Genomic DNA, 19,504 nt, shown 5'->3' with positions numbered 1-19,504 from the left:
ACCTAGCTGCCCCACGAAGGGTTCTTTCTAATGGTAGAATGTAACCTCGGTCTGCATTTAACCTTGCTGACACACTCCTGCCATCTGGTGGTGAAACAAAGAATTTCTCCATATAGTTTTTCTGGAAAGTTTATCAGACCTGAAAAGGACATTATGTAGCTTGTGTCTCAGACCCTTGCAAGGAGACAAGCTGCAAGATGGAGGTGGACTTTATCAGAAGCCAAGAACTTCAGGGCTCTGTGCAGGCGATGGGCACACAACACCAGAAGTGAAAGTCCCTGACCTTAAAGACCTTGCTGCACTCTCGAGGTACAATGCCTGCACATAGTCACATGCAAGGTAAATGGCAGGGAGGGAGGCAGGAGCAGCTGGAGTGTCAAGTCAGGCCTCATGTATGAGGTGAGGCTCGCACTGATGCCTGAAAGAAGCTAGGAATTCCAAGTCTGCAGTAGGCGGGGAGAGGAAAGGGGGTGCATTGCAGTGCACAGAGAGGGAGATGGGGTGTCCTATGTGAGGAGCAGTAAGGAGGCAAGCTTGGTCATTTCCAGGCCCTTCCTGGGTGCCAGGCACTGTGCTCCATGTAGGGATGCATACCTAAGCAAAAAGTAAGACACTTGTTACCCTCGAGGAGCTTAGATTCTAATGGGGAGGAGAGGTGTACGAGTGAGCAGAAAAGCTTAGGGCGGGGTTATCTGCTCCAAGGGCTGGGGGTCGGATCTGGACGGTGATGGGTGGCCAGCCTAGGCTCTTCCTCAACATGGAGATTCCTAGAATTTGCCATTGGGAGAATAGAAGATGAGTTGGCTGGAAGGAGGAGCACATGGAAGGAGTAATGTAGAATGAGAGGCTGGAACAGGGAAATTGAAGCCAAGTTTGTTGTAATAGGGTGTGAACTCTTCAGTTCTTTATTTGATCACATCTGTTGTCTTTCCATCCCCCCCCATCTTGTGACCTTGATTCCTCTGACCCCTTAGGTGTCCCCCAGGCCATCACTGCTGCACAGGCTACACTGTCTTCCCTTCCTCAGTTTGACCCCTTGGTGAAAGAGTTCTGTGTTCCACTGTCCTCTTGAATCCCTTCCTCCTTTTTCTCATATTGCCAGTCTTGCCTGCCAAGCTTCAGCCATGGATCATTCCCACCATCTGCCACCTTTGCATCTGCTCACGTGCTGCAGCTGAACAGAGCGAGAAAAATCCATGAACCCAGTATGAGTGGATCCACTACGGATTTCTGTTAGATGATCTGAACTGGGCCCTCACTGCAGCAAGGCAGTCCATTTACCCCACCTCCATAACTGACTCACTCTCCCCCCCCTCCACAGCAGCTCTTCCAAACCTTTTCATCCCTCCTTAAGCCCCCCATGAACCCCCTTCCCACCCTCCCAGCTGAGAAGCCAGCCTCATATTGTGTTGACAAAATTGGGGCCATTCATTGATGGCTCCCTCTTTTCACTTCCTTCTCAATTGCCTTCCCCTGCTATCTCCTCCAGTCCTGTCTCACATGAATAGGTGGCCCTTTCTTCTTGCCAAGGCAAACCCCTCTGCCTGTACAAATGACCCCATTCCATCCCATCTTCTCCAGCAGATTGTCCCCTCTATCATCGCTCTTTCTCACTAATCTTCGGTTTTCTTCCCCTGTCTGTTGGCAGCCTCCATACTGCCTACAAACATGCCCACATCTCCTCCACACTCAGAAAAATCAGATGAGGACCCTGATGCATTCACCATCAATAGCCATCTCTGAGATTTCTCCTCCCTTTTGTAGCTCACTCCTTGCGAAGATCATCTCCAGTCAATGCCTTCCACTTTCATTGCTCTTACTTTCTTGCCTTTCTTTCTGTTCTCGATGCTTAGCACAAGGCCTGGCCCATAGCAATGGTGGTTAATACATTACTGCCTACTGAGTGACATGGCAGCCCCACCACGTTGGCAGCCGTGTGGAAGGTGACTTGGAGAGGGGGCCAGAGTTAAGGCCAGGAAAGCCATTCTGGCCTGAGCGAGCCTGGTGGCAGTGGCAGTAGAGAAAATGGGAATGTTGTGGCCGAAGTCAGACAGACAAGATTTGGCCGGTGTTTGTACGCATAGGTGAGGGGCAGGAGATAGTCTGAGGTGATGGCTGGCAGAGTGGAGGTGTGCTCGACTTACCAAGGACTTCTGGGAGAGGGTAGCAGAGTATAGAGACTTGAATCCAGGTCTTAGCGGTCTTTGCTCCTTCTTGCTCTAGGGCATATTGAGAATTGGTGACTGACTTCCTGTGGTCTGAAGCCTGCAATCGGGAACCTAGAGAATGCCATGTCCTTTTTGCTAGAAGTAGAAATGCCCAATAAGTAATTTGTTGATTTTACCTGTGAGGGACGTTATCCTAGTCAGGTATTTAGGTACAGATCGAAGTGACGCTGACGGCTAAGACACCAGTTATGAATGAATGAATGAAATGGTCACTTTGCTAAGTTTCGGAAATAATAAATCAAAAGCCATAGTTCCTGTGCTCAGGAGCTGAGCTTCTCAGAGACCAAACATGTAAGTCACAGAATCATGTGGTTTGAGAGTTGGAAGAGACCTCAGGGGCCATCTCATCTGGCCCCTAAATGAAAGGAGGCCCACTAGGACCTTTGAGGAAGTGGTTTTTGCCGACCTCCAGGCATCCTCTGAGGCAGTACATTCCACTTTCGGATAGTTAAAATGGGAGGGACTCTTTTTCCTGCCGTGCTGCCTGCGTTTGTCCCTTTGCAGCTTCGGCTGTCATTCCGGCTTCTGCTCTCCAGGCACAAACAAACCTGTCTGATTCTTCCTCCATATGACAGTCCCTCAGACACTTGTACACAGCTGTCAGATTCATCCCCTCCCCAGCCTCCTGGTCTTCTCATCTCTGGGCTAAACACACTCAGTTCCTTCAGCCAGTCCTTTATAACTAGTCTGGCAGACTCCTGCCTGAGGGCCAGTCTGCTCTTTGCTGGTTTTTGTAAGACCAGAGAGAGAGCAAAGGATGGTTTTTACCATTTTAAATACAATGAAACTATTAACAATTTAAAAAACGTTCTTAATTGTGGGCTGCACAGAGCCAGGACTTGGCCCCAGCTCCAGAGCCTCTCCAGTTTATCAGTGTCCTCCCTAAGCCGTTCCCACAACTGAACTCAGTGCTCCAGAGGAGGTAACAAGACTGCCCCCGCCCTTTCCTAGGAGCTCTGCCCCTCTTTTTTTTTTAAATTTATTAATTTATTTTGATTTATGAACAATCACTTCCATATGCTTTTGAGTTGAAAATTTTTCTCCCCCTTCCTCCCCCCCACCCTCCCCAAGATGGGGCACAATCTGATACAGGCTTTACATTTACATTCCTATTAAACATATTTTCACATTGGTGAAGTTGTAAGTAAAAATTAAAACCAATAGGAGGAACCATCAGAAAGATGAAACAAAACTCAACAGAAGGTAAAAATAAGTGATAGCGATTCGACTTCCATGGTTCTTTCTTTGGATGAGGACAGCATTTTCCATCACAAGTCCTCTGGAGATGTCTTGGATCCTCATAATGCTGAGAAGGGTTCAGTTTAACAGTCTTAGTCATTGCATAACATGGCTGTTACTGTGTACAAAGTCCTCTTGGTTCTGCTCACTTCACTCAGCATCAGACCATACAAGTCTTTCCAGGTTTTTCTGAAGCCAGCCTGTTCATCATTTCTTATAGCACAATAGTATTCCATTACATTCATATACCACAACTTGCTCAGCCATTCCCCAATTGATGGGCATTCCCTCAATTTCCAATTCTTTGCCACCACAAAAAGAGCTGCTATGAATATTTTTGTACATGTTGGGTCCTTTTCCCATTTGTTTGATCTCTTTGGGATATAGCCCTAGAAGTGCTATTGCTGGATCAAAGGGTATGCACGTTTTTGTAGCCCTTTGGACATAGTTCCAGATTGCTCTCCAAAATGGTTGGATCAGTTCACAACTACACCAACAATGTATTAGTGTTCCAATTTTTCCACATCCTCTCCAACATTTATCATTTTCCTGTTTTGTCATGTTGTGCAGTCTGATAGGTGTGATGTGGTACCTCAGAGTTGTTTTGATTTGCATTTCTCTAATCAATAGTGATTTAGAGCATTTTTTCATATGACTATAGATGGCTTTAATTTCTTCATCTGAGACCTGTCTGTTCATATCCTTTGACCATTTATCAGTTGGGGAATGGTTTGTGATCTTATAAATTTGTCTTAATTCTCTATGTATTTTAGAAATGAGGCCTTTATCAGAGAGACTGGTTGTAAAAATTCTTTCCCAATTTTCTACCTTCCTTCTAATCTTAGCTGCATTGGCTTTGTTTGTGCAAAAACTTTTCAATTTAATGTAATCAAAATAATCCATTTTGCATTTCATAATGTTCTCTATCTCCTGTTTGGTCATATATTTTTCTGTTCTCCATAGATCTGATAGGTAAACTATTCCTTGTTCTCTGAGTTTACTTATGGTATCAGCCTTTATATCTAAGTCATGAACCCATTTTGACTTTATTTTGGTATATGGTGTGAGATTTGGGTCTAGAGCTCTTCCCCTCTTAATGCAGCCCAGGAGCATTTTTCTGCTGAGATTCAGTGAGCTGGCAGTCTCCGCCAACCCTGCTGCCATCTAACCACTGGCCCCTTCTATTTGTGAAGCTTCTGTTTGTGCGCTTGGCAAGACTTGACATTTTCACTATTGAATTTCACCTTATTTGATTCAGCCCAAGGGTCTTAGCTAGGGCCATCAGGACCCCTGAGCTAAAAATGTTTTGTGATTGGCCATCAAGTTCTTTTTGGAGCCTGTCATCCAGTGTGTTAGGTGTTCCTCCCAGTTTGATGAGCAAGCTTTGTATTCCTTTATCCAGATCATTGAGAAGAATGCTAGACAGTGCAGGGTCTAGCACAGATCCCTGGGACCCTCCCCTGCAGCTTCCTGCCATGTCAGCACTGAGTGTGGCCAGCCAGTCTGATTGGGTTCTCAGATTCATAGCACTCCCTGGTTTGCCACGAGAATAACGTGAGATAGTCAGAAGCGTAGGGAAAATGCACATAAACTATACCCATAACATAGCCCTCCTCCGTTAGGCCAGTAGTCCTGTTGGAACAAGGCGTTGAAGTCAGTGTGGCATGGCCTGTGCTCTGCCACCCATCACTGGGTCGATCACTGCTCCCCTTTCTTGTGGGCCAGCCGTTCCACCCGAGGACTTCCCAGAAGGCCGAGTCAGTGTCCCTGGCCTAGAGTTTGTCTGTGTTGTCTTTCCTCATTAGAGATGGGGACAACGCTTAGTCTTCCTCAATCTTGTGGCCCCTCTCTGGTGTTCCCTGTGCTTTCCAGTCATTGCTGACCGGGGCTTGGCAGGCACATCTGCCGGTTCTTTCAGGACTTAGCTCATGTGGGCTGGGGAGGCCAGGTGCTCTTATCCTATTGCCCAATTTATCTTTGAGCGTTTTGTTCTGTCCCTCTCTTTGCAGAGTAAGGCCAGAAACCCCTTCTCTCCTGAAGCAGCCCATTTCGGTTTTGGGTAGGTGTAAGTGTTAGAAAGGTTTTTCTGTTTTTTAATAAGGTTTTATTTTATTTTGACGTCTTCATTTTCTCCCTGTCACCCTCCCTCCAGTGCACCCCCCCAAAAAAAAACCCCAAGAGAAACTAAAGGAGTAAAAGTATATAGTCCAGCAAAGAGTCTCCTTATCTGTGCCCTGAGGCCATCCATCTCTCTAAGAGCTGGGGGGCCAGTTTAATCCTGAGTGCTTTGGCATTGTGGTTGGTCATTCTGTTGATCAGTGTTAGGAAGGTTTTTCCATACTTTGAAGCTTAAATGTTCTTCTTTTCATCTTATCAGTGGCCTTCCAGAAATGGGTGGGCCAGAACTGTCCAGGTTATGCCAACTGAAGTAGGCACCCCCAGGCTTGTGTCCTGGCCTTTCTTCTCCCTCCATGCCACTCCCCTTGGTGGTCTCACCAGCTCCCATGAATTCAGTTTCCTCTCTCTGTGGAGGACTCTATGATTGACTTGTCCTGCTCCAACCTATCTCCCAACTCAAAGCTCACACCACCAGCTGCCTATTAGACATTTTAAATTTCAACACATCCCAAACTGAACTCGTTGGCTTTCCCGCCACCTTCCCTTTTATTGCTGAGGCACCAGCGTTCACCCAGTCATCCAGGCTCACTCTTTGGGTGTCATCCTCAACTTCTCTCTTGCGTTCACCCCACATACCCCATGTGTTACCATGCTGCCCAACATCTCCTGGGTCCTTGCTCACACAGTCAGTCCCCTGGTGTAGGCCCTTACCACCTCATGCCTGGGCCGCTGTCATAGCCTGCCTTAATCCTTTCCCTGTTCTAGACCATCCTCCACACCTGCCAGAGTGATCTTCTAAAGATCATGTGTGACTGTGTCATACTGACCCTGCCCAAGTTCTCCAAGGGTTTCTTTTTACCTTAAGGATCAAATCTTCAGTCTTCAGGGGGTTTCCTAAAACCTTCATAACCTGGCCGCTTCGTGCCTTTCCAGTCTTCTCCATGCATCCCTGTGAGGCAGCAGCACTGACCTTCCTGCTGTAGTTCCCACAGAACACTTCATCTTTGGACTCTGGGCTTTTTCACCGAATGCTGCCCTCCTCTTCTCTGGGACGCTGCTCGTCTGTGTCTTTGTGCACGAGTAATGCCTTTTGCTTTTCTTTGGATCCTCTGCTAGTGACTCTTGATAAATGTTGATTAATTGACTGATTAAACAGGAAGTCGCATGGTCTTAAGTCGCATGCACTTAAGGACAATCACTCTGGCAACTGGGTGGCTGTGAGGGAGAGCAGGGGAGAGGCCTGAGTAAGGGAGACCCCTTAGGAAGTTCATGCTGTGGCCACTTGGGTGGGATGTGTGAGTACAGAGCACAGGTAGCATGTGAAAGATGTGGTGAAGGTGAAAACAGCAAGATTTGAGAGTTTGGTTAGATATGCTGGGGTAAGACGGAGTGAGGAGAGGATTAATGCTGAGGAAGACAGATCAGTTTTGTCTTTCAGGGCTCTTCAAAGTGGAGAACGGAACTCTATTACCTCTGAGGCCCTGTCTAGCTCCAAATGTTAGATTTCTATGGTCCCAAGTTCTCCCGGTGTGTTAAGTACCTTTAGACATTCCTCGGGGGCAGTGTTTCCAGACGCCTCTCCAACTGATCCTAGCCCTCCCCTTTATGGCCCCAGCTTGACAGTACCCTTCTGAAAATGCAGCTCCCAGAGCTAGGGGCAGGTCTTCTGAGTAGGTAACAGCAGGGTGGCCCTTTTCCTCTTTCTCTTCCTCTGTCTGCATTTAGAGACCAAAAGTACAGCTTTTTGGCCTTTAGCGTTGCAGTGCTGAGCCTCTTCAGCTAACACCCCCCAGGTCTTCTCCCCCCCCCCCAGTGCATTTCCAACAGAATGAAGTAATTTTGGTTGCCTAATGCAATTTACAATATAATTTACACCTGTTTCTATAGTTAATTTTCTTTCCCTTATGGGAATTCATTTGGTTGATTTGAGAGGCCTTCACAACTATTCTTCTTAAATACTTGTTTTGATTTTTGATGGATTTTAACACTTCTGTATCTTTTTATTTTATATAGTGTTTGCCTGTGTTTCTCTGTAGCTCCTCCATGGAGTATCTAACATGTTGGTGGCATTTTTTTTCCAAAATTAAGTTTTATTTTCAGTTAGAAATTCCCTCCCTCCTCCTCCCCCTTGTGAAGGCAAGAAAAACAAAATCAGTGCAAAACATATTTCCACATTAGTCGTGTGGAATCATTCGGTCAGTAAACATTTATGAGGCACCTGCTATGTGTCAGGAATGGCCCTAGAGGCGCTTACACGGGAGAGACAGCATGCAACCAATACAAACAAAGTAGGTGATGTGCCAGAGAAGTAGGACAGAATTAGCAGAGGGAAGGCACTGGAATTGAGGGGTCACTGGGAAAGCTTCCCGTGGAAGGTGGGATTTGAGTTAGGACTTAGAGAAAGCCAGGGAGGTCAGTGGTTGGAATAGAGAAGGAGGCAGAGCATTCCAGGCCTGCAGGATAGCCAGAAAAAATGTCCAGAGTTGGGAGATGGAGTGTTTTGTTTATGGAACAGCAAGGAGGCCGGTGTCACTGGGTCAAAGGGTTTATATTGGGGAGTAAGGTGGAAGAAGACTGGAAAGGTAACAGGGGACTGGGAAAGGAGAGAGGAAGGCATATTGTTGCAGAGATTGGATGTGGGGGATGAGGGATGCAGGATGACGCCAAGCCTGGGGTCTGGAGGCTGGCAGGGCCCTCTACAGTTATAGGGAAAATAGCAGGAGGGGAGAGTTCAGGGGGAAAGATTCCATTTTGGATATGCTGAGTGTGAGACGTCTGCTGGACATCCAGTTTGAGGTCAACAGAAAGTCTGGGATAGGAGAGGTAGATCTGAGAGTCGCAGCCTAGAGGTGGTCATTTACTCCATAGAATGTGATGAGTGAAGTTGTAGGGGGAGAGGAGAAGAGGGCCCAGGACAGACCCCCAAGAGACACCTACAAGTAAGTGCTCTAGGGGAAAGGTCAGCAAAGGAGACGGAGAAGAAGCAGTCATCAGGGAGGGAGCAGGAGAGCCAGGGCAGGGGAGGAGGGAGTGGCCTGAACTCCCAGAGAGGAGGCTGCAGAGAGGCCAAGGGGAAGGAGGATGGAGAAGAGGCCACTGGATTTGGCACCTAAGAGGTCACTAGTAACTTTGGAGAGAGAAGTTGCGGGGGAATGATGAAATAGGAAGCTGGATTGTAAGGGGTTAAGAAGAGAGTGAGAAGAGAGAAAGTGTGGCCCAGGGGAGGTGGCTTTCCCAGGAGTTTAGCTACAAAGGGCAGAAGAGATGGAGGACGACAGTTAACGGGGATGGAAGGATCAAGTGTGGGCTTTCAGGATGGGGGAGGCACGGGCAGGTTTGCAGCCAGTAGGAAATAGGCAGAGAGGGAGAGATTGCAGAAAAGTGACAGAGTGGGGATGGGGAGGCAGTGTGTTGGGGGAGAGGGGGTGGAATTGGGGTCACTCAAACACGGATGGGTCAGCCTGGGTAAGAGATGAGGCCACTTCATCCTGTGAGACAGGGGGCACCTGAGTGATAAGAGATGAGGAGAAGAAGGGGGAGCTCACGGCAGATGGCTGCAGTTTTATCTGCAAAATATGAGGTGGGTTCTGAGCTGAGAGGGAAGAGGAGAGGGAGTCATGGGAGGCTTGAGGAGAGATGAGCCGCTGTGGAGGGTGGGAGAGTGAGTTGGTAAAGGAGGTGTAGAAGGATTGCCTGACAGCAGTGAGGGCCCAGGTGAGGTCATAGAACATCAGTTTGTAGTGGACCCAGTCAGAACAGTTAGGGGTGGTAAGGAAACATGCTCCAGCCTGCCCTCTGTGTCCATGTGTCATGCTTTACAGTCAGTCATTTGGAATCGTGGCTGGTCATTGTATTGATCGGTGTTACTAAGTCTCTCATAACTGCTTATCTTTACAGTGTTGCTGTTTCTGTATCAGTTTCTGTATCTCCTGGTTGTGCCCACTTCACTCTGTGTTCATGCAAGCCTTCCGAGGTTTTTCCGAAACTGTCCTGCTCGTCATTTCTTTTTTTTCTTTTTAAATTTATTTATTTTTATTCAAATTTTTTATTTTTCCATACGCTTTTGAGTTGAAAATTTTTCTCCCTTTTCCTCCCCCCCCCTCCCCCAGACGGCGCACAATCTGATATAGGCTTTACATTTACATACCTATTAAACATATTTTCACGTTGGTGAAGTTGTAAGTAAAAATTAAAACCAATAGGAGGAACCATCAGAAAGAGGAAACAGAACTCAACAGAAGGTAAAAATAAGTGATCTGCTTGTCATTTCTTGAAGCACAATAGTACTCCATCACAATCACATACCACAACTTGTTCAGCCATTCCCCAGTGGATGGGCATCCCCTCAATTTCCAATCCTTTGCCACCACAAAAAGAGCTGCTAGAAATATTTTTATACACATAGGTCCTTTTCTTTTTTTTTGATCTCTTTGGGGCAAACACTTAGTAGCGTTATTGCTGGGCCAAAGGGTAAGCCTAATTTAATAGCTTTTTGGGCATAGTTCCAGATTGCTTCCTGGGCTGGTTCGATTTATTCCCAGCTCCACCAGCAGTGCGTTAGTATGCCTGCTTTCTCATATCCCCTCCAGCATTTGTCATTTTCCGTCTCAGTCAATCTGATGGATGTGAGGCAGTACCTCAGATTTGTTGTACAGCTCTCTCTAATTATTAAGGATCTAGAGCATTTTTTTAACATGACTGTTGATAGTTTGAATTTCTTTCTCTGAAAACAACTTGTTCATATTCTTTGACCATTTATCAGTTGGGAAATGGTGTATTCTTGTTAATTTGATTCAGTTCCCTACATATTTTTTAAATATAAGCATTGTCAGAGAACTTCCTGCAAAGACTCCCCCTCCCCAGTTTCCTGCTTTTCTTCTAATTTTAGTTATATTGGTTTTGTTTGTATGAAAACTGTTTGTTTTATGAATCAAAATTATACATTTTACCTCCTGTGACCCTTTCTGTCTCCAGTTTGGTCCCAAGCTTTTCCTCTCTTCATAAATCTGACAAATCATTTCTTTCATACTGCACTAATTTGCTTGTAATATGGCTCCTTAAGTGTAAGTCATGTGTCCATTTTGAGATTGTCCTGGTAAGCAGTGTGGCATGTTGGGTCCTTGCCTAGTTTCTACCAGAATGCTTGCCCATTTTCCCCAGCAGTTTTTGTCGCCCGGTGAGTTCTTGCTCCGTTATGCGGGATCTCGGTTGGTCAAACGCCAAGTTACTGCGCTTACCAACTGCTGTCTGTCACACACCTGAGGCCTTCCACTGGGGGCCTTCTGGGAGGAGGACGGTAAAAAAGCCTCTGCGGCGTGGGGGGGGGGGAGGCGGCTGGACCTTTCTGACATATTGGGCATGAAACTGCTGAGCTCAGGCTGTTGCTTATTCCTGCACTCTTACCATACACGTTCCTCTCTCCTACTTTTCCAGAATGTTTCAGACTCCCTGCCCAGCATCTGGTACGCTAACTTCCACACAGTAGACAGGGAATAAATATGTCGGCTGCATGACTGATCTCTGAGGTTTGCTTGTGCGTCACTCTGGTGGGAACATTGACCCTGCCACCTCCATGGCCCGTGAGGGGCACCTTCCCCCCAGATCCATTGCCCGCCTTCCCGTGCCAGGCCCTGTGTCTTTCCCTTGCCCTGCACGCAGGGGAGGGGGCCAGGCCTCTCCCGATTTCTGTCCTGTAACGGTACCTCCTGCGTCCCTGGGCAGCTGGGGAGCAAGAGCAGGCAAAGCGGGGATCGAGACTGCTATGAGTGACGCATTCTCTGCCTTTTGTGTTACAGTGAAGATGCGATGAGGAAAGCCGGAGTAGCCCACAGTAAATCCAGCAAGGACATGGAGAGCCATGTATTCCTGAAGGCCAAAACCCGGGTAAGGCGCCGCTGGGGCCTGTTGGGTTTGGGAGAAGAGGCCGAGGCCGATGGTGGGGGAGCAGCCTCCCGACCCCTGACCTCCTCGGGTGAAGGAAGGCATGGCTCCTTTGTGTGATGTGCCAGAATTTCTTCACAATGACCCCATCAGGGAGAGAATTCAAGAATTAGTCTCCCTATTTTACAGGTGAAAAAACTGAGGCCTAGGAAAGGGAAGGGACTTGTCCAGGGTCATTGAGCTAGTAAGTGGTTGAGCTAGGACTGGACCCTTTGCCTTCTAACTCTGACTCCAGAGCCTGTCTGTATTTTTGTAAAAATGAAATGTTTTTAGAGGCTCATTTCAATAACAGCAATAAAAAGAATCGTGATACCTTTCATTGACGTAGAACTATTTTCAGAGTGCTTTTATGCACATTATTTCAGTGGCCATGGTGAGGGACTTTCTCATCTGTGTCACTTATGAGAAGCTGAGGATTCCAGAGGCTGAGGGGATGATGTTGTTGGGATGGGGGGAGTTCATTCAGAAAGCACGATTTGTTGATGAGTGAGGTTGGGCCAACGGGGTGGGGAGCACTGAGGCAGGAGGACCAAACTGCTGACTGCTCAGGTGTAAGAAGGCAGTGATGGGCTGGGCAAACCTGCTTCTTGAGAAGGGGTGGGGACAGTAGGTGCTGGCCATCACGTTGACGCTGCTGCCTCCATGCCATATGCTCTTTCTCTAAGTCTGCCATGCATTATCAGCTGTCATATGGCAGCAGGTAGAAAGGATCGGATGATGTGTGCTTTGGTCTCAGCTTTATCTACCAGCACTGGGGTCAAGGGTGAGTCACTTCACTTCAGTGAAACTGAAACTCAGTTTTCTCATCTATAAGAGGGGCACCACTGATTCAGCCAGTTATGAAGGTTCCAAACAAGAGTTGGACCCAGCCCTTCAAACCCTGTGTTGTGTGAGCTGTAGCTGGAGAGATTTCCTGTTGAACATCTGTCTGGCACAGAGACTGTCTAGGATTGAAGTAATGCAGAAGAGAAGGACCCCAGAGGAAAGGGAAGCAGACGAAGCTTTTATCCCTTCTGAAACCCACCAATGCCCAGAAAGATTGAGGTTCCTTCCAGTGGGAAGGACTGCAGAGGTCATCTAGGTTCCTAGGATGGATTACAGACACAGAGCTCAGAGGCATCTTGGCAGTCACCTAGATGAACCTGGTGCTTGTGTGTTAAGTGTTATTGATGCCTTGTGTTTTGACATCTGCCATCTCTGGGTCTTCCTTTGTGACCCCATCCAAACTCCAGTCAAGCAACCGAATGATACCCTTGATCCTATCCAGTAGCTCTTCACTATTCCTCATCTGTAGTTTTCCCCTCTCTAATGAAGGGGGCGGTGTGTGTGGGTGCTTGCGCATGTGGAGGTTCGTTCCCTCTTTTCTTTTCCCAACTCTTGTATTTCACCAAGGTAGAGCCTGAGGCCCATGGAGGGAAGGTCACAGAGGTGCTAGAGCAGGAACCCACTCCCAGGGGGAGCCCCTGAGGCAGTCTCTTCCATCTCGGGACAGGGGTGGGGGCGGGGCAGAGGCAGTCTTCTGGGACGCTACAGGTTCTGATCTGCAGGAACCCCTGACCCCACAATGGCTCCAGGCCTTCCACTTTTTAGCGCTCTTGGATTGTGATTGCATTTCTAGCAGCCAGTTAGCCCAAAGCTAAGGAAGAGGATTCTGGGGAGAGAGAAGGTAGAAGAAGTGGACAGAGACCGTGTAAGACACGCGTGCATACACCATACACGCATGTACACACGCAAGGGATAGAGTATATTGGATCAGAATTGATGTAGGGACACAATCACCACTCTAGTTGTCAGGGCTACAGAGCTGCCTTATGTTGGCCAGCGCTGGCCTTCCACAGGCTTCCCACACGCTAGAGCCAGTGTGGAGTCCGGGGAAGTGCCCCGGGCTCAGAAGACCCAGGTGCCGGGCCTCCATCTACCCCTTGTTAGTCATGGGACCCCAGGCAAGTCACTTCCTTTCTCTGAGGCTCACTTTCTAAAGTATCTGTAAAACGGGGCTGACGTTACTTCTGCTTTCTTCACCACAGCCATGTGCTTTGTAAACTCTCCCTCGAGCAAACTATTAATGTGCTGGGGATGCTTTAGAAATAAAGTAATAGAAGAAACAAAGCCTAGAAAAAAAAATAGAAAGAAATAAAGCCTAGATATTACCGACTGTGGAGAGACCAGTCCGTGTTTGAACACAAAAATCAGCAGTGGGAAAGTCATCTGGGTACTCCCTAGCTGACGTCTCCATAGTGCTTTGAGGTTAACAAAGCATTCTGTGCACAGAGTGGGTTTGGTTAGCCCTATTTACAGATGAGGAAACTGAGACCCAGAGAAGTTAAATGTTGAAAAAAATGTTGACTCTGAACTCCGGCTTTGGGGCAAGAGTTTACCAGAAACACTTTTTGTTTATTTGGTATTACTCTAAGTCCTGGAATTTCTAACTTAGAGAAGAGTCTAGATGTCCAAGTTGGAGTAGCGTCCTCCTTCCCTCCCTGATCCTGAGGCAATTTATTAGGAATCTTGAACAGGGAAAGGGTCCTGATAGTTTAAAGTACCGTTTTGGGGGTTAGCATTCCAAGAACGAAATTGTCTTTAACTACTCAGTTTCTTCTGTGATCAGGATCAAGATTAGAACCCTTTCTGAGTGGCTAGAAAGAGAGCTGTTCCCTCCAGGTGGGAAATGGGTCAGGGGACCGACTGGAGCTACTTCTGTCCCATGTCTAGTTTCCTTTGGTAGGCTGAGTACAAATTCCATTAAAAAAAGTTCTTTTTTTCTCAGCTTAATCCGCCTTCCTAAACCAACAAATCTGGAAAGGGTTTTTAGATTGAGAAAGTGACATGGATGTTTTAATCTGCTTCCCTGTAACTGATCTCTGATTGGTGCCAAGGGCCTCTGACTCCAGCTGCAGGGCTGCTCTCTCCCTTCCCCTCCCTGGACCTCGGCTTCCCCTCTTTAGAGTGAGGAGATTGGTCCCATCCTTCCCTGACCTTCCGGGGTCCTCCCAGCTCGAGCATTCCACGTCCTGTATTCAGAAGGCTCACCCAGCTGTGGCATTCAGATACGGAGGATATGGGCAGTAGGTTGACCCCGAGTTTCGCATCCCTGTGTCTGCCCCCTTTGTCTCGGCCCCCTCCTTCCTCTCGGCCCATCCTCGGCCTGACCGCCGAGGCTCTGAGGACTTTTTCTCCCCACATGGGTCCTCAGCGCTGTGTTCCAGCCCCTGCCATCTGTCAGTGTGTGGTTCAACTGGCCTGCAGGAAGAAGGGCTCCCTTCTGCTGAGAGAAGGGAAATGGTGAGTCACTGAATGTCTGTCTTCTTCATTTTGGATTAAACTGCTTCCTGTTTTTTAATTTTAGGACGAATATCTTTCCCTTGTGGCCAGGCTCATTATCCATTTCCGAGACATTCGTAAGTAACAACTTTTGTATTTCTTGGCTTTTGGGAGCCGTTGGGAAGACACTCTGAGAATGAGCCCAGGGGAGAGGTGGAGGGGCATCTGGGACTGGTCTGGAGAGGTCCTGCCGGCCACACTGGGCACAAGTAGTTTCAGCTTAGGAGTTCCTCTCCTTTATTCAGGAGCTGCTGCCAGGTCCTGGGGACACAGAGACAAAACACAAAGCCCGATGACACAGTCCCTGGCCTCAGAGAGCTTACAGGACAGTCAGTGCCATTCCCTCTGATCTGCAGCCAGGGCCGTCCCTCGGCTCCTGACTTAGACGCCATTGTCTCACGGACCTTTCACCCGTGTTCTTTTTTCCTTCTCCACGATGGATTTGAATCCTGTTACTTACTGACCGTGTGACTCCGGGTCTCAGCTGCCTTCTTCGGCTCAGGCCTGCTCGGATACTCTCAGGAGCTGTCTCGAAGGCAGAGAAACTTTGAGGTGCAAATGCACAGCCTTCTTTCCTCAGTAGTTTACTTTATTTTTACTTCTCTCTTTATAGATACTTTTCCAATTAACAAGCCCTACCCCTACCCCCACCAAACACCTAAGCAAGAAAGAAACGAGCCCTCAGACAAAACCACTTTCCTCGCTGGATGTCTCCTGCGTTTGAACCTCCTCTCTGGCAGCAGGTCTTGGAAACGATCACTGACCAGTTTCCTCTGAAACCGTCCGCTTTGTCATTTCTTCCCGCCCTCAGCTGTTTCATGACGTCTCAGACACTAGAATTCGCTTAGCTATCTGATGGCACCCTTTAGCTTCCAGCTTGGGGCAACTTGGAAAAGAGGTGCTATGAATAATTTTGGACACATGAGCCCTTTTCCTCTTTCTCAGATCTGTTTGGGGTGTGGCATGAAGTTCTTAAGACCCACTGATGCTTGTCTCACTGCTTTTCTATAGCAGAATCTCATCTTATAGTTAACAGTTCCAATTTCCTCTGGCCTCTGAGGCTTGAGATTTACATTTTAAGAAAAATGATGTCTTTTGTTCTTTAAATCAGCAGCATTTCCCATTGTAACCATCCATGCCCTGCCACCAATCCCATCCCTTAGAATAAAAAGGGGAGAAAATTCAGCAGAACTAATATTGAACAAGTGATATACAATGTTTCCCACTCAAGATCTCCCACTCTTGCCAAGAAGCCTGGGAAGCCCCTTCTCATGAGGGCTATGGCCATACTGGTGTGTAGTAGAGACAAGAATGTGTCTGATCTTGTCTGATCTGGAGTCTTAACAGGGTTGAACCTGCTTATTACTTAGACGGAAGATTTCCAATTTAAGTAAATGGTTCCTGATTTGTTCCTTGTCCCATGGTGGTATAGAGGAAAAGGAACCAGTTTGGGAGATCTGGGGCCCTGGGTTCTAGGCCCAATTTTACTGTAGACTTTCTGTGGGACCTTGGGTAAATCACTTCCCTTTTCTGGGTTTCAGTCAGTCAATCAGCAAACATTCATTAAGTGCCTGTTATGTGCCAGTCACTGGTTTCAAGTTCTTTCTCTCTCACCAAAGAGGGCATTTCTTAAGTGCCTTTCAGCTTAGACAATCTTGTGTTCTTTGGCTCCATGTTAATGTCATGACTAGTCACCCGAATGCCAGGAAGACACTGGCTCCTTTATGGTGAGCTTTCGTCAGCGTCTTTCTCCTTTTCCCTTGGTTGCCCTTGGTCGGGCCAGCCATCGGTCCGTTGAGCAACCTTGGGCGAGCTGCCTCCCCTCTTGGGGCCTCGGATTCTCTTTCGCTGGAAAGTAGAGGCTGGCTTTGATGCTGCCTGCAGGTGCCTTCCCGCTCAGAGGTTCCTCACGGCATCTCCAGTCTAGAAGTGCTCGGTCATTCTTTTGGGACGGTCAGTCACATCTCCCGTTGCCCACAGGCCCAGCCAAATCCCATCTGCAGCTGTGCATCTTAGTCTTGGTGACTGGAGGAGCAAGGAAGTAGGTCAGCGTTAACCTCAGAGCTTCATCTTTGCTGTGAGTCACAGCTTCCTTCCACCGTCAGCCCCTCCTTTTGTGGGGCTGGGAGCTGAATTTCATCTGTGTTTCCTTCCTCTGCTATTCTGAAATGAAAGCGCTCTAAGAACTAAGTACATGAATTATCTACAGACTAGAGAATCCTCTCCCTTTAACAGAATGACTCTTGTTAAGTCTTGTTCATAGGAATTTGATGGCGTGACCTTGGGCAAGTCACTACTCCTCTCAGTATGTTGTTGGGAATGTGTAACTGGATTGACTTGCGATGTTAGGAGGTCACAACTGACCCCATCCCTCCCCTGCTGATGAAGACTTATTCACTCCCAACAAGGAGGCAGTAGCCTCGAGGAGAAAATGAAACAAATGACGAGCTCCAGAGCTCAGTATTGTGAAGCCCACACTTCCCATTCTGTTGTGTCTTCCCATTCCCCTTCACACACACACTTCCAGCCAAACTGGCCTGTGTGGTGTGTCCCCCAGACTTGGCAGTTCCTCGTGGCACCTTTGTGCGGACCATTCCCCGGGCCTCAAACATCCTTCCTCCTCACCGAGAACAGAGACTGCTTTTTCTTTCATCCTTACGTCCCGGGAGCTGTTGCAATACATTGTACTAAGTAGGTGCTTCATAAATGCTGATTGGATTGGATGACCTAGGCAGGGGAGGTCAGTACTTAGAAAGGACCCTGAGATTAAGGGAAAAGATATTTTCTATAGGTTGTGGTAGGGATCTCTGCATTCCCTGGGGAAATTGGAACTAGCTGACCTCTGCCTCTGAGGGTCTCTAATCCTGTGACTCACCATGATCTCCGGGTCAGAAGAGTCTTCTGAGGCATCTAGGCTACTTGCACCCGAAAAAGGCTTTCTTCCACAGCCTCTGGTGGGAGGCCTCTGGTGCAGGGAACCTGCCATCTCCCAGGATCCTGGGCCTTCTCATCGCAAGGTATCCCCTGACGTCCAGGCTATGTTGGCCAAACAGAGCAGGCCTGAGCGCTGTCACACACGGTGGCCTTTGAGGCCTTGATGACAGCCGGCTTATCAGCCCTGGTTCCTTCAACAGGTCCCCGAGTGTGTGCACTCCGGGGCCTTCCACATCCCAGTTGCCCTCCTCAAGATGCCAGTTTTCTCCAACTTAGCACGGTCCCTCCTAAAATGCTAAATCTCCTTTGAAGCCCGTGTTGAATATTTTTGTGTTGTCTGCGGCTCTCTTGGAGTCACTAGGTGATTTCTGCCCAAGCAGAGCTTTTCAGCAGGGCCACCTTGCTGATGCCTTATGCTCCTGTCGCTAGTTCCTTGGGTGACCTTGGGTCAGTCAAAGGTACAGACTTTAGAGCCATAAGGAAACCTGGAGATCCACTAGTATGATGCCCTTATTGTATAGATGAGGAAACTGAGGTGACAGATGCCTAGAGATAGGCTAAGTGACCTAACCAAGGCCAACTCAGGGTTTAAGCCCAGCGCCTGGGTTCAAATTCAGTGCTCTTCCCACTACCGCACACTGCCTCTTAGCCCTTCTTGTCTTAGGTCTCAGTTTCCCCCTCTATAAAATGAGGTGATTGGATTTGGTAATCTCCTATGAGTTGTAGCTCATGTTTCTATCACACTTGAAGGTGCTTCTTAGAGCTCTTTGGGGAGAAGCTTATCCCTATTTTGATAAGGACCTTAAAAGGCCTAGAGGGGTGAGCTGCCTTGGCCAAGCTTCCACGGCCCACAGCTGTCTGAGCTATGTCCCTTCTGGGTCCGGAGTCCAAGATTCTATGACTTCTAGGTCTAGGGCAGTCCCTGGATGTGGAAGATTGTGGCCCTGAAGGCCTCGGGTCATTTAGAGCCCTGGGAGCCCTGGGAGTCTAGGTCAGTTGCGGGGCTCACCTTGATTTGCATGCCCTTCCTTGCATGCACCTCCGCCATCCAGCTTTAGCCTAAGCACTTCTCAACCTCCCGAGGACACCATTTGGTGACCCTAGGCACCTGCGTTATCTCCACCATTGTTGCCTGTTCGAGATAGTCTCTTGGTTCTTGGAGAACGGTGTGTGCTCCTTGGGGCATCCCAGGTCTCTCATAAGGGCTGGACTTGCTGCCCTCTGAAGTCATCGGGGCCCGGGGGGCCATCCTACTTTGGGAGCCCCAGTTTGTCAGCTTACGTGACCTTCTGAAAGCCTCGATCGTAGGCTGGTTGAAGTGCCTACAGATTAAGAGGGAATATGCTAATGGATGATGTGCTTCTGAGGGTTTATCTTTGTGTTTTTTCTTTAATAGATAACAAGAAATCTCAGGCATCTGTTAGCGGTAAGAACCTTCCCCCACCCTCCCTTCACCCAATTCCATGTTATGATCAGTCATTTAGAGATGGGGGGAGGGGGGAGGGAGGGTGAGCTTTCAGAATGTGCTTTTGAGCTGGATGCCTTTCCCCATGAACAGAGGAGTGGTTTTTCAAAGAAAGTATCAGTTAGGGCAGAAACTTGAGGTCACTAAATTGCTTCTGGCCACTAAATTGATTCATCTCAGACTATTGAGAACTCCCTTCTCATACCAAGACATTCCACTTGTCTTAGCAAGAAAAGAAAACAACTCCCACTCTGCCTGC

At 48.0% G+C, this 19,504-nt stretch overlaps 1 protein-coding gene across 1 annotated transcript in view; it reads left to right on the top strand.

Annotated features, from left to right (window-relative positions):
• MED15 (mediator complex subunit 15) overlaps positions 1 to 19,504 on the top strand; it is a 90,821-nt gene that overhangs the window by 20,671 nt on the left and 50,646 nt on the right. Inside the window, 3 exon segments of the mRNA XM_078154491.1 lie at positions 11,381 to 11,468; positions 14,872 to 14,923; positions 19,177 to 19,206. Of these exon segments, the coding sequence (XP_078010617.1) occupies positions 11,381 to 11,468; positions 14,872 to 14,923; positions 19,177 to 19,206 (170 nt within the window).

This window comes from Phascolarctos cinereus, unplaced genomic scaffold (assembly GCF_003287225.1).
Source record: "Phascolarctos cinereus isolate Bilbo 61053 unplaced genomic scaffold, phaCin_HiC Scaffold_4;HRSCAF=312, whole genome shotgun sequence".
Classification (NCBI taxonomy): Eukaryota; Metazoa; Chordata; class Mammalia; order Diprotodontia; family Phascolarctidae; genus Phascolarctos; species Phascolarctos cinereus.
The sequence above is the reverse complement of the archived record's forward strand: the minus strand, read 5'-3'. Positions and strand labels throughout refer to the sequence as shown.